The sequence below is a fragment of the Platalea leucorodia genome (assembly GCF_965183815.1).
Source record: "Platalea leucorodia genome assembly, chromosome: 13".
In the NCBI taxonomy this organism is placed as follows: domain Eukaryota; kingdom Metazoa; phylum Chordata; class Aves; order Pelecaniformes; family Threskiornithidae; genus Platalea; species Platalea leucorodia.
Window position 1 is genome coordinate 887514 of NC_138835.1, and position 14019 is coordinate 901532.

General features: G+C 64.0%; 2 protein-coding genes across 6 annotated transcripts in view; both read right to left on the minus strand.

Annotated features, from left to right (window-relative positions):
• The window catches only part of AAR2 (AAR2 splicing factor), a 287818-nt gene that overhangs the window by 118439 nt on the left and 155360 nt on the right, over window positions 1-14019 (minus strand). The gene's annotated exons all lie outside the window — the stretch shown is intronic.
• Window positions 1-14019, minus strand: part of DLGAP4 (DLG associated protein 4) — a gene marked incomplete at its 5' end in the record, with an annotated part of 67398 nt that overhangs the window by 40850 nt on the left and 12529 nt on the right. For 3 of the 5 annotated variants that reach the window (XM_082326375.1, XM_082326372.1, XM_082326373.1), the window contains 2 exons: window positions 11506-11752; window positions 12869-12919. In XM_082326375.1, the coding sequence (XP_082182501.1) occupies window positions 11506-11752; window positions 12869-12919 (298 nt within the window). Of the gene's footprint in view, window positions 1-1996; window positions 2072-11505; window positions 11753-12868; window positions 12920-14019 lie in introns of those variants that run through there. The other 2 variants (XM_082326374.1, XM_082326376.1) reach the window with 2 other exon arrangements.

Below are 14019 nucleotides of genomic sequence, written 5' to 3' on the forward strand. Positions count from 1 at the left end.
CTCAAACAACAGGAAAATCTATATGGGAGACAAGAACTGACATACGGTTATTTGTAAGTGCCTGGCAGTTACTAGTTATCTATTAAAAGCTTTGTAAATTATATTGCTCTGGCAGCATGCACGGCTAAGAATGAGCTCACAGAACAGCAGGTCTCCCATGCATTACACATTAGGCTGGAGCAGCAGATGAATAACCTTGAGCTCAGTAGTCAGAAGTGTCCACAAATCTGAACTGCATGCACAGATTAAGCAACCAAGTATCCAACTACTGACTCACACACAGCTGCGAAGCGAAATGCAAGCTCTCCCCAGCAGCTGACAATGTTTGCCCCGTCAGCGAGAGGGCTGGGACACCAGCTACAGCCGATCAAGTTCCACTGAGGTACCTGCTGCCCTCGGCGTGCTCCCCAGTTTACCAAATCCCATCGTACTCTCCAGACAGTCAATCCACATGTAACAGAAATCAAGTTCTTCCATTACCCCCTTTGCTGACAAGGATCTGGCCGGGGCTGCACAGGCTCTTCTTGTCCTTTCAGAAGGGGCACGCTGCGCAGTAGTCACGCCCCGGCACTCCAAGGGCCGAGTTACAGATCCCAGGGCTTCAGCTACACCAAACGCTCTCACACTGCCACTACAGGAGTGGAACAGAAGTAGCAAGCTATAGATGCAAAACCAGCGTACAGCAGTTTAGCACTTGCACCGTAAGGACGAGGTTTTAGGTTTCCCATGACTGCAACACGTCAGCCAAATCCTGCAGAGTGTCTTCTTCCGAGTACCTGGGTACCACTGCAGAGCACGCACACATAAATTATCTTAATCTGAAAGACAAGCAGGCTAGATTTGGTCACTAGTTAGGCTTCCCTTCCTCCACACGTTCAAGAATGTGTAACTTCATAGCACCAAATTCCTGTTGGAAGAGCAATTACCAGCTCAGTAATTTGGACCCTCTGGAGTCAAGTCTGCCAACTTACACGAGCTGGCAATCTGGCTTGTTATCATCCCACATGATTGGAATTTATTTTAGGATCCAATGCCACATGCTGTGGGATTTTTTTTTTTCCTTTCTTTTCCTCCCCCAAGTGGCAAGTTACAGCCCGGGAGTTAGAGATCCTAATGCCGTTCTTGTCTCAAACACACATTTCCCTGCACAGCCTGGGGTCCACATCTGTACCTCTGCAGAATAAGTAATACTGGTCCCATCGACAGCATCCTCAAAGAGCCCTCCTCTTTGAGCCTCTTAATGAGGACTGGGGCAGAAATTAAGAGCTACGTTTACCGACTGCTCAAGACCACCGGTAACCTCCCCACCCTCCACCACACCGACACCTGAGCTACACCTGCAGCTGCATCCAACTGGTGCAGCGCCGGGGTGCAGCGCCGGGGTGCAGCGCCGGACCCATCCTCCCAGGCTGCAAAAGAGGCTTCGGAAGGCCGCCCCGGCCGGGAGGTGCCCGCTCGCCGCGCTGCTGAAGCGCAGCCCCAGCGGGGAAGCAGCCGTGCCCGGCGCAGACAATGCCCCGCTCTCCCGGGGAGGCAGAACCCGACCGCCGCCCCAAACGAGGGGTCAGCGTCTCCCGGGGGGGGGACACGGCGGGCGAGGCGCTGCCCAGGGACCCCGCAAAGGCCTTGGGCGCCGGCCTGACCCGCCGCGACCCCGCCTCGCCCGGGAGGGACGGGGACGGCGGGGCCCGGCGCTGCGGGGTGCGGGCAGGCAGAGCCCACCGCGGGCCCGGCTCCCCCGCGGCGGAGGCGGCATGCGTGGGAGGACGGGGCAGCGCACACACCCCCCCGAGCGCGGAGGCAGCACCCCCCCCCCCGCGGGTCGCGACACGCGTGGGAAGCGGAAGCGCCACCTGCGATCCCGGCGGGGCGGCGGGCCCGGCAAGCGGCGGCAGCAGCGGCAGGCGGCAGGCGGGGCGCGGCACCCCCGCCGCGGAGCCATGCAGGGCCCGGCCCGGCCCCCCGCCCGCCCGCCGCGCCCCGGGCAGTCACTCACATTGCTTGAGGAGCTCCAGACACAAAGCCATGGGAGACACAAAGGAGGGGCGGAGGGGACCGGAGAGACGGGGGGGCGCGGGGCGGGGGCGCTCGGCCCGGCCGGGGTCCCGCGGAGGGGGGCGCTGGGCCGCGCCGTGCCCGGCGGCGGGAGGACGGGACGGGGCCGGGGCCGGGTGCTCCTGCGGCCGCGGGCGGGAGGAGGGAGAGACGCGGGGGCCGCCGCCGCACTCACCGCGCCCGCCCGCCGCTCCGGCTGCGCGCCGCGGGCGGGGCCGCGCCTTAAACCCGCGCCCCGCCCCGCCCCGCCCCGCGCGTCACCGCCCCGCCCCGCGCAGGCGCGGCCCCGCCCCGCCCCGGGGCGCTCCCACGGCCGGGCGCGGTCCCGCGCGGCCCCGCCCCGCCGGGCGCCACAGCCGCGACCCCCGCGTCCCCTCCGCTGCGGCCGGGGCCGGGCCGGGGCCGGGCCGGGCCGGGGGCGGCTCCCGCACCGGCGCTGCCGCGGGTGGCAGGAGCGGGGCAGCCAAACGCCGCAGAACAAAGCGGGCGCCTCGCCCACCCCCACGCGGGAGCTTTTGTCTCCTTGCCGCGCCCGCCGCAGCCGCGCTGCCGCTGTCCCCGGCGCGGCCCCGTCTCTCGCCCACGCGCGGAGGGGGCTTTGGCTGAGCGACCCCCGCGGCCGCCCCGCTCCCCGCACTGCGGCCGGGGCCGCCGTTAGCGGGGCTCGGCCCCTGCGGCGCAAGCAAACGGGAGGAGACCGGCGGGGGCGCGGTGCTGCCCTGGGCGGGTGCTTCCCGCCGGTCACGGCTTCGCCAGCTGAGCTCCGTCCCGGCGGGCGCGGGGGACCGAGCCCCGCTTCCCCGGGCGCTGGGTGCCCGTGCTCTGTGCCGCCCGTTAGGAGCAGGAGCGGTGGGAGAGCGGCGTGCGGAGGGGCGCGGGGTGGGCACGGCTCGCGGGCGGCAGCGAGGGCCTGCCCGGGCCCAGCCACCCCGGGTCTGGCACCCTGGGCACCGGCGCGCTGGGCGCTGGAGCGGCGTCCGGCTCCGTCCCTCTGGTCCCGCGCTGGGACGCCCGGAGCCGAGCGCGAGGCTCGCCCAGGCTGCGGGGCCGGGGGAGGCCTCCGCGAGGCCAGAGCCACGCCGCGCGGCGGTCTGACGCGAGGCAGGGCAGCGGGTGCCCGCGAGCCCCGCGTGGCGTGGACGCTGCCTAACGGTGCTGCCTGCAGAGGGCCTGGCCTCGGGCAGGGCTCGTGGCTTTGCGGGCAGCGGTGTTGCCACGTGGCTCCCGCCAGGAGCACGTGCGCCGCCCCAGCTCCTCGCTTCGGTTACCATCAGCCCTTGGATGCTGTGATGTATTTATGACTCGCTGCGTTCACGGTGCTCCGTGGAGAAGGGCTGGTCCGCAGCAAGGAGAGATCCAAGCGCCTTGGGGAAAGGGCGCACCCAGCTCCCGCGCTGCCAGCTCCCGCAGGCAGGGCTGAGCTGCCGCCGCCCTCCGCGTTCAGCGATGGAACCGCTGCGGGTGAGCTGCGTCTGCTCTCACAAACGGCAGCAAAGCGGGGCTGAAGGAGGATCTCGCCAGAGGGTCAGCCCTGAGACCTGGGACCTGCAGCCCAGGGCCTCTCCCCTCTGCTGCCTACCCAGGAAAACAAGAAAACTTGTTTTCAATTCAGCTGCTGCCAGGCTTGGGAGCGGTGAGCAGCTCTGGACCGAGAGCCCCTCATCCACAGGGGCTGTGAGCGGCTCTGTGAAGCTCGGAGCCGATCTCTTCCTGAATCCTCAGGAATGCCCACATCGTGGCTCCGTAGATGGCAAAAGCAATGGAAAAGCATGAAGGAGAGGAGAAGCAACCCAGAACAAGAGAAACACGCACAAAGAAATCCTCAGATGCCTGCGCTGTCTGAAATCCTGCAAATGCTCAGGCCCAGTACATGGCCCAGTCTCGCTGCCCTGGCACGTGTGTGTGTCTTAGCTGAGACCGTTGTTGGTCGCTGCTGGGCTGCTCCAGCAATGGCATGAGCCCTGAGGCCACGGAGGGAGATGCAGAGAGGTGCCGAGCATCGCCGACAGCCGGGGCACGAAGCGGCATCGGTGGCTGCCGGGGCAGCTCTGTGCTCACCCGGTTCACAGGGACGGCAGCAGGGCCAGCGTGCCGGGATGGACCAGGCCCTGCAGCCTAAGAAGAGACCCTAGGTGTCTGCTGTACCCGGCACGTTGCGCTCCAGCCAGCGCGGCCCCGAGGGCAGAGCACTGCACCATGCATGGGCTCCCTGCCGCCGCTCTCCCAGAAGCGCTGAGCAAGCTGAGGCACCCCTCGCTGCTTCGGTTTCTCCCTCTCTCCCACGAGGACGGCACTACCGACTCCCTTTCCTGCCATCAAGGCTGATAAAAGCAAGCAGCAAGAAGGACTTGGCTTTCTGACCATATAACCAAAGGAAAATGCTGGCAGCTGCCTGCCTTTCTGCTCCTTTGTAGACGGCCCCTGCTGGGGGAAGGCAGGCTTGGCCAGGACCTGGGGGCCGTGCTCACTTCCCCGTATATTCCCAGTGTTGGTGGCTAAGGGAAGAGCAACTGATGTCATCTATGTGACATCCCTGTCTCTAAATTGGAAAGACATGGATTTGATGGATGGACCAGTCGGTGGATAAGGAATTGGCTGGATGGTCGCACTCTAAGAGTTGCGGTCAATGGCTCGATGTCCAAGTGGAGACCAGTGGGGAGCGGTGTCCCTCAGGGGTCGGTATGGGGACTGACACTGTTTAACATCTTTGTCGGCGACACGGACACTGGGATTGAGCGCACCCTCAGCAAGTTTGCCGATGACACCAAGCTGTGTGGTGCGGTTGACACGCTGGAGGGAGGGGATGCCATCCAGAGGGACCCTGACAGGCTGGAGAGGTCGGCCCGTGCGAACCTCATGACGTTCAACAAGGCCAGGGGCAAGGTCCTGCACATGGGTCGGGGCAATCCCAAGCACAAATACAGGCTGGGCGGGGAATGGATGGAGAGCAGCCCTGAGGAGAAGGACTTGGGGGTGTTGGTTGATGAGAAGCTCAACATGACCCGGCAATGTGCGCTGGCGGCCCTGAAAGCCAACCGTGTCCTGGGCTGCATCAGAAGAAGCATGGCCAGCAGGGCGAGGGAGGGGATTCTCCCCCTTTACTCTGCTCTCCTGAGGCCCCCCTGGAGCCCTGTGTCCAGCTCTGGGGCCCCCAACATAAGAAGGACATGGAGCTGTTGGAGCGGGGCCAGAGGAGGCCACGAAGGTGATCAGGGGCTGGAGCAGCTCTGCTGCGAGGACAGGCTGAGAGCCGGGGGTGCTCAGCCTGGAGCAGGGAAGGCTGCGGGCAGACCTTCCAGCAGCCTCCCAGCGCCCGAAGGGGCCTGCAGGAAAGCTGGGGAGGGACCTGTTCCAAGGGCCCGCAGTGACAGGACAAGGGGCAATGGCTTTAAACTGAGAGAGGCAGATTCAGATGAGATACAAGGAAGAAATTCTCCACCATGAGGGCGGTGAGGCGCTGGCACAGGCTGCCCAGAGAAGCTGGGGCTGCCCCATCCCTGGCAGTGTCCAGGGCCAGGTTGGACGGGGCTTTGAGCACCCTGGTCTGGTGGAAGGTGTCCCTGCCCACGGCGGGGGGCTGGAACCAGATGATTTTAAGGTCCCTTCCAACCCAAACCGTTCTGTGATTCTACGATTCTACTAAGTCTATGGGCAGCGCTTCCACCTCCCCTGCGTCTGCTTGTGTCGGCACAGCACCACGTGTGGGCTGCAGCTCCCCCTTCCCGGGGCTCTGGGCACGCGACATCGCTGTGGGGCTCAAACCCATTGCGGCCGTTCCTGGGGGCCAGAGACGCGTGCACGCAGCCGGCAGCAGACAGAGAGCTGGCTGCGCTGGGGGCTGCCTGCGCACCCTTTTTTCCCTTACAAACACTGATGGAGCATGCAACAGAAATCTCTCCCTGGCGCGCGCACACACACACACACACTCTCTCTAATCCCTTTCCTGCTGGTATGTCAGAGAAAGCTATTTCTGGAACGTGAAATCTAGGTCAAAAAGAAGGAGAAAATCTGAAGGGAATGATAACAGTCTCTCCTCAAAGGCCGTGCGGGGTCAGCTCTGGCTGATACGATTAGCAAAGGGGCCGCGGTGGTGCTTTACTCCTCAGCTGCGGCCGCTCGCGCGCAGGCTGGACAACGTGTCCTGCCCTGGTTTGGTTCTTCCGTTGCCTTCACACCACTACTTTTTCCCCCCAAAGAAGAGAAGGCCATGACAGCCAAAGAGGAGAGGAGCAGAACTTGCCTTCCTACCCAGAGACCAGGTAATCACTGCACACAGAGGAGGAGGAGGAGGAGGAGGAGGAGGAGGAGGAGGAGGAAGGGCGTCTGTACCCATCCCTCACAAGCCAGCGCTACGTGACTTTCCCAGAAGCCATGGAAACTCGTCCCACGGTGAACCAGCCCTTGGGGATTGGGTCAGCACGGTGCCGCTGTGCCGCCGCACGGAGGTGTGCAGGCTGTCTGTCTTTCCTCCGCCAAGCACGACCCTGCTCCCCCTGCACGAGCATCAGCGCCAGGGGACCGGGCAGGGACCTGCCTTCTCCTGGGGCAGGGCTGGGCTGCCAGCACAGCAATGGTCCTGGGAGCCACCTCTCTAATTTGGTGATGACAAGAAAAAAAAGCAATGCAAAGAAGACAGAAAGCAGGTTGGAGGCAGAAGGGTGGCTATGCTGCCATGACTTCGGGGAGCGCCTCTCCCCGGTGGTGCTCTCAGGCCCAGCCTGGGGGCCTGCAGCCAGAGCTGCCATCACGGGGTCAGCAGAAGGAGAACCGGGGGGGCACTGCCCTCCAGAGCTCACACTCTCGGGGACATCTCACCCGTCGGTAAGACAGGCCAGCAGAGACAGCCCAGTCCTGGAGGAGGAGGCAGAGCTGGATTCCCTGGCCTCCCTGGAGGAGACCTGGGCACAGGATAAGGAGCCGGGCACCTGGGCTTTCTGGGAACAGGCTGCTGAATGCCAGGGCAGGGTGCTCTGAGCAAGGGTGATGTTACCGGACGGCACAGGGAGGACTGGGAAGAGCTCGAGTAGGAACTGGCCTGGTGTGAGCGTCCCCTGCTGTCACTGGTGCATTGGGTGGAGGCTGGGGTCTCCGCACTGGGGATTCTCACCCCCTTTTGCTGTGCTCTGCTCACCTCTGCTTTCCTCTTTCCCCTGGACATCAAATATTCAGCTCTGTATTGCAAGCAGTCTATTAAGCAAGCAATTCCCAGTGCTGCCTCTAATAAGAAGGAGCTGGGGCTGGGGAGCCCTTTGTAATGCTCAGGAGCCGGCGTGGCTGTCGGCTGAACGCCTGGCAATTAGATGAATAGGTTTCACTGGGGCTTTTGAGGCTCCGGCTTCGCAAGGCACAAAGCTTTGTTTAAGGCTGATCAAGGGCAGCTCATCATCTGTCTCGCTGGCTGTCAAATGGGAGCTAATTGCCTTGTAATGCGGGAGTGACAGAGGCGCTTGTGGGAGGAAGGGGCTCGGCAGAGGTGACAGCTGTCGGGGCTCTCCCGCCCGGCCGCGCTCCCCACGCAGGCCCCGAGGCTGCAGCCCCCCGCCGCGGAGCTCGCTGCTCCTCCTCGTGCCCTCAGCTGGCGGCTGAGTCCCTTTGCTGCGCGATCCGACCCCCACGCTGCCCTCGAGGAATGAGAAGCCTGGGTCAGCCACAGCATTGCTGCCGCCGCCGCCTCTTCAGGAGGTGTCCCTACAGAGAAGAAACCCCGTCCCCCTCTCAAGGACGGAGCATGTGATGGGAACAGTTCCTCCGGGCTGGCGCACGGGTGCCGGTGCAGGAGGGTGTCCGTGGGAAGGGAACGGGCAAGGGCTCTCAGTTGTTTCACCCCAGAGCTCTGCGTGGAGCAGAGACCACGAGCGACCACGAGACCTGCGGCCGATGGCGCGCCCACATCTCCCTCTTGCTCCAGACCGACACCGGTGAGCTGAGAGGTACCAATCTGCTGCTCGGGAGGCCCCTCTCTTGTACACCACCAACCAATTAAAGCCTCTGTGATGCTCGTTTGCAGGGGGAACTGGCTGATTAAAGGTGTGACTGCTGTCCAGATACGCCTCCTGCCCTCCCCGTCACGCACAGGCACAAGCACAGATGCTCCTCTCTGCTCCCCATCCCCTCCACCAAAAACGTTTCCCCCCCAGGCCGCAGCAGCCAATGCAAAGGGCTGGAGGATGTTCTGGAAATCAGCAGATCTCTGCTGGGTCACGTCAGAGAGAGGTGGCAACCAGTCATTTTGAAAGCCCCCTTCTGTGCTACGCCTGCTGTTAGCCTGGATTTGCAGCAGTGCTGAGCTCGGCACGGGCCGTACGGCCAGCAAGGAGCGGGGCGGGCTTGCGGGGCGTGGGGTGAGCCAGGGTGGGAAGAGCGTGGGACAGGCAGAGCAGAGAGGGCGGTAGGAAGGAGGGACGGGGCTGAGCAAGCAGCCCGTCCTTCCCAGGGGACCCCCTCCCGTCCCTGCCTCCTCCTGTGGACTTTGGCTGCGATGACCCCGGAGCGCAGACCACCGAGGGGGGACGCGAGGGCACGGGCACGTCTCTGGGTGGGAAGGCCTGGAGCCGGGCATGAAGGCTGCCGGTGCTCCTCTTCCCGCTCCCCCCAGCCCAGTGCTGGGACGGGGCTCCCACCAACAGCCCGCTCCTGCGCTCCGCCAGCTTCGCCCATGGCAGATAAGTTGGGGCTGCTCTGAAATCCCCCCATAGCTCTGTGCCAGAGCCCATGCCGAGAGCAGCCTGCCCTGCTGGACTTGACCCCGGCATCCCTGTGGGTCACAGGGCTTGCCAGCGGCCTCCACGCCGCCGGCAGCTGTACAGCCCTGGTGAGATGCCGAACTCCTCCTGCCTGCTCTGGTGTCTGCCTGGCGCGATGTCCCGACACCGCCATGTCTGGGAACACCAAGGCAGGACCTTTTCTAACCAGTTCCCAAACCTGTTCCCAGGATGGGACCCCTCAGCTCCTTGCGCCCTGTGTTACGGCCAAGCCTCACCCGGAGCACTGCGGCTGTCCAGGAGCTGAGAGGGACGCAGGCTGCCTTGAAGAAAATGATACAAAAGTGACGCAGATCCAGTGACTTGAAGCATCACGGAAAGGTAACAGGTTTCCCTTCTGGCAAGAGCCTGCTCCCACCCCCCGGCGCCCTGGCAGGGCCTCGCGCCGGCCGAAATGCTGCAGCGAGAGCAGAGCTTCACCCCGCACCGCAGCTTCGCACAGCTGAACCTGTCGGCTCCGCTCAGGCCTTCAGGGGCCGTTTGCAGAAGCAGCATCTCCAGAGCAGCTCTCCTCCCTGCCACCCACCGCCCTCGCACGTGTTTTCCAGGAGAGGCGTGGACCCCGGGGAGCGAAGCCACTGCTGCAGATGGTGCTCCAGTAAAGGCAGCCGCAGGTGGAGCCTGGCTGCGCCAAACACGTCTCCGGGCAGGGCGGTGCTGGGCTCTGCAGCGGGGAGCCAGCACCAGCTCATTTTTGGATGAGACAGAAAACCAGCCCTTGCACCCCTTTCCTCCTGGGCTTTCCCAGCGCTGTGAGGTCTGAGCAGCCCGAGCCGTTCCTTGCTGTCTCGAGCCAGTGACCCCAGTGTCCTGGCAAAATTACATCCCGGGGCAATGCGCTCGCCTTCCTCGCTTCCCACCCGGCTGCTGAACACGCGGGGCGTTCACAGGAGCCTCCTCCGGCAGCACTGCGGGTGGGCATGGCAGTCCTGCCGGGAGCGCAGGCAGCCCCGACTCGCCCCAGGGGTGCTGGGTGCTCCGGCGTTGGGGAAGGGAGGGGTGGCACGCAGGAGTGCCAGCTCCGGCCAGATGTTTGGCGAAGAGACCCGCTCTGCTGCGATGCTGGGAGCTGCCTCCTGGGAGAGACTGGTGAGAAACACCAGCTGAACGGGGCTGCCTGCAGCCTCAGCCCCGCGCCGGGGGATGGAGTCAATCCTGACTCACAGCGGAGGGAGAGGCCAGGGTCTTGTCCAGTGCAGTAATTATTAATCAAAAGAGAAGGGCCTGGAATGAATAATGCCTGCATCCAGCGCCGGGCGGGGCGTCTGGAGCTGGGTATAACGCTGCCCAGCGCTCAGTGCACGGAGGCTGCGGGGTGCTGGGCCTGGGAAGGCTCATCAGTGCCTTGAAACTCAGAGCAAGACCCGGTTTTGCCCCACACCAGGGATGCTGGGGGCTCTGGTCTACGTACACCTGATGGTGAGGGGCAGCTAGGACTCAATGCCTTAGGTACCTGCGTGGCTGCTGCAATTCCATCTCTGGGAGAGAAAGCAGCTGGAGCCAGCCCAGGCACAGGCTGGACTCCCAGCATCTCACTGCCAGGAGGTTTTGAAAGACTGGTCTCCAGGCAGCAGCCCGAGCGCTGGGAGCACCAGGGTGATGCTGTCTGCCTGGTACCGCTTCTGCCCCGCCTGCCGCCTGGATGGCCCGGGAGCCGCGCTGGCGAGCCTGCGCTCGGCACGCCACTGCCCGGGCTGCGCTGCTCCGGTGCGGGCTGGCCGGGGTCCTGCCCTCACTGGCCACGGCTCAGGCCCCTGGCTAGGCAGGGTCAGACCTGCCTCTGACTCTGCTGGGAAAAATCGCAAACCCTGTGGATCTGGAAGGGGCAAATTCGCACCATTCGCCTTTTCCCCCCGATCCGATCCCCCAGGCCTGTTTCCAGGAGTCCTGCCCTGTGTGGGAACCTGCAAAGAAGTTCATGGGGAACCCCAAAGCCTTGTCACACCTCCGTCACCGAGGGACGGAGGCAGATGCCTTCTGCCCTCCCTCCTTCCATCAGCCCCACTTTCTGCCTCTGGCTGAAGGGGCTGCAGAGACCAGGGTATGCTCAGCCCCTGGGGAAACCCGTGCAGAGCCCCTGACAGACATTTTTGTTCCTGAGAGTTTCAGAGAGGTCAAACCTGTCAACTGTAGCCTGGATTGGGGTAAGAAGAGATGCACAGTGGAGAGGAGGAGGAGGAAGACGGAAGCTATTGCTAGTGTAGGGCAGCAGGGCTGCTTGCCGGTGCTGCAGGTTCCCGCTGCGCCCGCAGCCCCGCAGGACCTGAGGCAGAGAGGGCAGCCCGCGCTCCCGGCAAGGTGGGCGTCCCGCGGGGTGCTCCCAGCCGCAGCGCTCAGGCCTGGGTTTGGCTTGACTGAGCGAAGACTTCGAGCTCTCCCGGACCTCTGCAGGCCGCGTCAGCAGTGCCAGCCAGATCCCCGCAACCAGAGCCTGTCTGCCATTTCAGTGCCCGCATCCGGAGATCCGGCCGCAGCCCTCCTCACGGCATGCCTGGCTGCTGGTCTCCCTCTCTGGCACCGAGCAAGCCCCTGTAAGCCCACAAAAGTCTCGGACAACCGTGGCTGGAGATACAGGTACCTGAGCCCAGCGCCCCATGTGCCCGACACCTCCCAGGCAGCCGGCAGCTGTATCCCGTCCCCGCTGGCCTCGCGCCCCTCCGCCTCCCCGCCGCACACCGCGGGCACTCACTGCTGTTGGTGGGCAGGGTCCTGCTGCCGCTGAGGCTGCCTGCCGGCGGGGGGGAGATGGAGCGGACGGAGCCCGTGTCCTCTTCCTGGGAGCAGCCCGCCTGGATGGCACGGAGGTAGCTGTGGCTCCGGGAGCGAAAGTAGCTGGGCAGAGGCAGGTCCAGCACCTCCGCGGCAGCCGACTCGGCCTCGCTGTAGGTAGAGTCGCAGACCGCCTCGTACTGCTCCCCCAGCTCCGGCTCTGGCGCCTGCACGGGAAGAGGGGCAGAGCCAGTCACCCCCTGCCTCTAGGCAGCCCCTTCCCTTCCCCTCCTGCTCCTCTCCCTGCAGCCACCCTGCGTGGTCCCACTTAGGGCAGACGAGACCAGGAGGTGCAGTGGTCAGTGCTGGTGGGGTGCAGGATGCCTGCGCTCTGCTGAGAGAGAGGGAAGAGGGGACCCTCCTTGGAGGCCACAGTCCCTGCTTGTGGAGTAGGAGACGCTTACCACCACAGTGCCTGCGCAACACCCCCGTCTCTGACGGAGAGGCTGAGAGCGCGCGAGGCTCAAATCCCTGTCCAGCCCCTGAGAGGTCCCCCTGCCCCGCCAGCACCGCTGGGAGACCCCAGCCTCAGCCACATCCCTGCCGGGGCAGGCGTGCTCCTCGGTGCGCGGAGATGGCCTGGCCCTGCAGCGGGGCGGAGAGCGAAGGTGGGAAGGTGTGGGCTGGGGGACAGCCCCCACGCTTGACCAGGGACAGGCACCTGGGTGGCACCATCGGGAACCCATCCTAGCCCCCTCCGCAGTGGGGGACCAGGAGCGGGCTTGGCGGCAGGCTGCGGCGAGGCACGAGCCGAGCACGGGCAGCTTTGCTCCCTGCTTCTCCTGCTGCCCCCAACTCCCTCCCCACCGTGCCCCCGGCCCTGCCCTGCTCTCCAGTAGCAGTGGCTAGTCAAACCTGGACTCCAGAGAGGCTCGCCCAGGCTAAACCAGAGCCAGCCTAAAGCAGAACGTTCTGAAACACGCATGAGAGATGCTGAGATTGGCTCTGTTGCCCACTTCCATCTCTCCTGGCCCTTTCTTTGGCCTCAAGGACAGTATTTCTGCCCAGCATTGGCATCTGAGCTCCACAAGGTTTGGCTCAAAAAGTTCATCTACTTTCCCGCTAAAACTGACGGTCCCTAACCCCTGCCAGGGCCAGGGGAACCAAGCTCTCCAGCTGCCCTGCAGCGCCGGGTCGGGAGCGCTGCCGCCTCCTCCTCCTCCTGCCGCTGGCCCTGGGCATGGGCTGACCCCACAGCCTGCCTCGCACCCTGCCGTGCGTGTCCAGGCTGACCCGAGAAAGCTCCTTGAGGAAGGAAGAGGGAAACGCCAGCGGGATGGTACCTGCTCTCCATGGGTAAATATCTGAGGGATAAGTGAGGGGGGTCCAAAGATCTGGAAGAAAGAGTTGGAGAAGGTTAAAGGCCAAGAACGGGTGAGCCCCTCACACAGACAGCCATTGCACAGGGACCGAGGACGAGGGGAGCGGACAGCCCGTCCCTGGGGCCACCGCTGCTGACACTTCAGTGCAAACGTCAGAGCTCAGAAGATGCCAAGCAAGATGCCGCACAGGCCCCTCAGACAGCGGCACAAACACGGCACGGTAAAGCTCCACGGGACGCCTCCCAGACGGAGAGAAGCTGCTGATGCATTCAGCCTGCTGTATGCACCATAGATCAATGTATATACACAGGGCACGCTTGGGACACACAGTGCTGGGACACCCCTTGGCACGCATGGGTTGCCTGCGGCTGCTGTGGCTCCCAGTTAGCACATCTGCGAAGCCCCCAGCATTGGCCAGCACCTCGCAGTGTGGCCAGGAGCAGCGACGGGCCCCCGCAGCCCGCAGAGCCGGGGTGGATGGGCAGCCCGAGTGCTCCACGTCGGGAAAACTGTGCTTCACCCTGATGGGGTCAGGCTGGCCACTCGCTGCTATCTCCTTCGTCCCCGCGCCAGGAAGAAGCCACATGGAAGCGATACTGCCTTCTCTCCACAGCAAAGCCACAGCACACACTTGGCATAAGGACAGACGCCCGACAGACACTGCGCTGCCTGTAGGGAGGAATGCCTTCTCCTCCTCTCCGTCCCTGGTCTGCAAAGCACATCCACCCTATGAGCTCTGCCCGGCGCGACCTGCCCAAGATGACCCACCGTGGGAAGAATCCAGGTTCAGAATGCACCCAAGGGAAGAGGCTTGGCTCTGGGTGCTGGGTCCGGCCCTTGTACACAGGGCACAGCTCAAAGTGTGGATACGCAGTGTTGGGGGTCACCAGCTGGCTCTCTCTGGCCACTGGTCCCCTTGGTGTGACAGCTGGGTGCTGGCACACACACCCGGTGAGCCCTGGACTTCCAGAGGTTTGCAAGGTGGACGTCAGTTGGGACACAACCAGAGTGGACTTGTCTTTCGGAGCTGGGGATGCGTCAGTGTGGGAGGACACCAGGGTCTTGCTGGACACACAAGGAAGGTGTTGGAGGTCACACAACAGTGAGGGCAG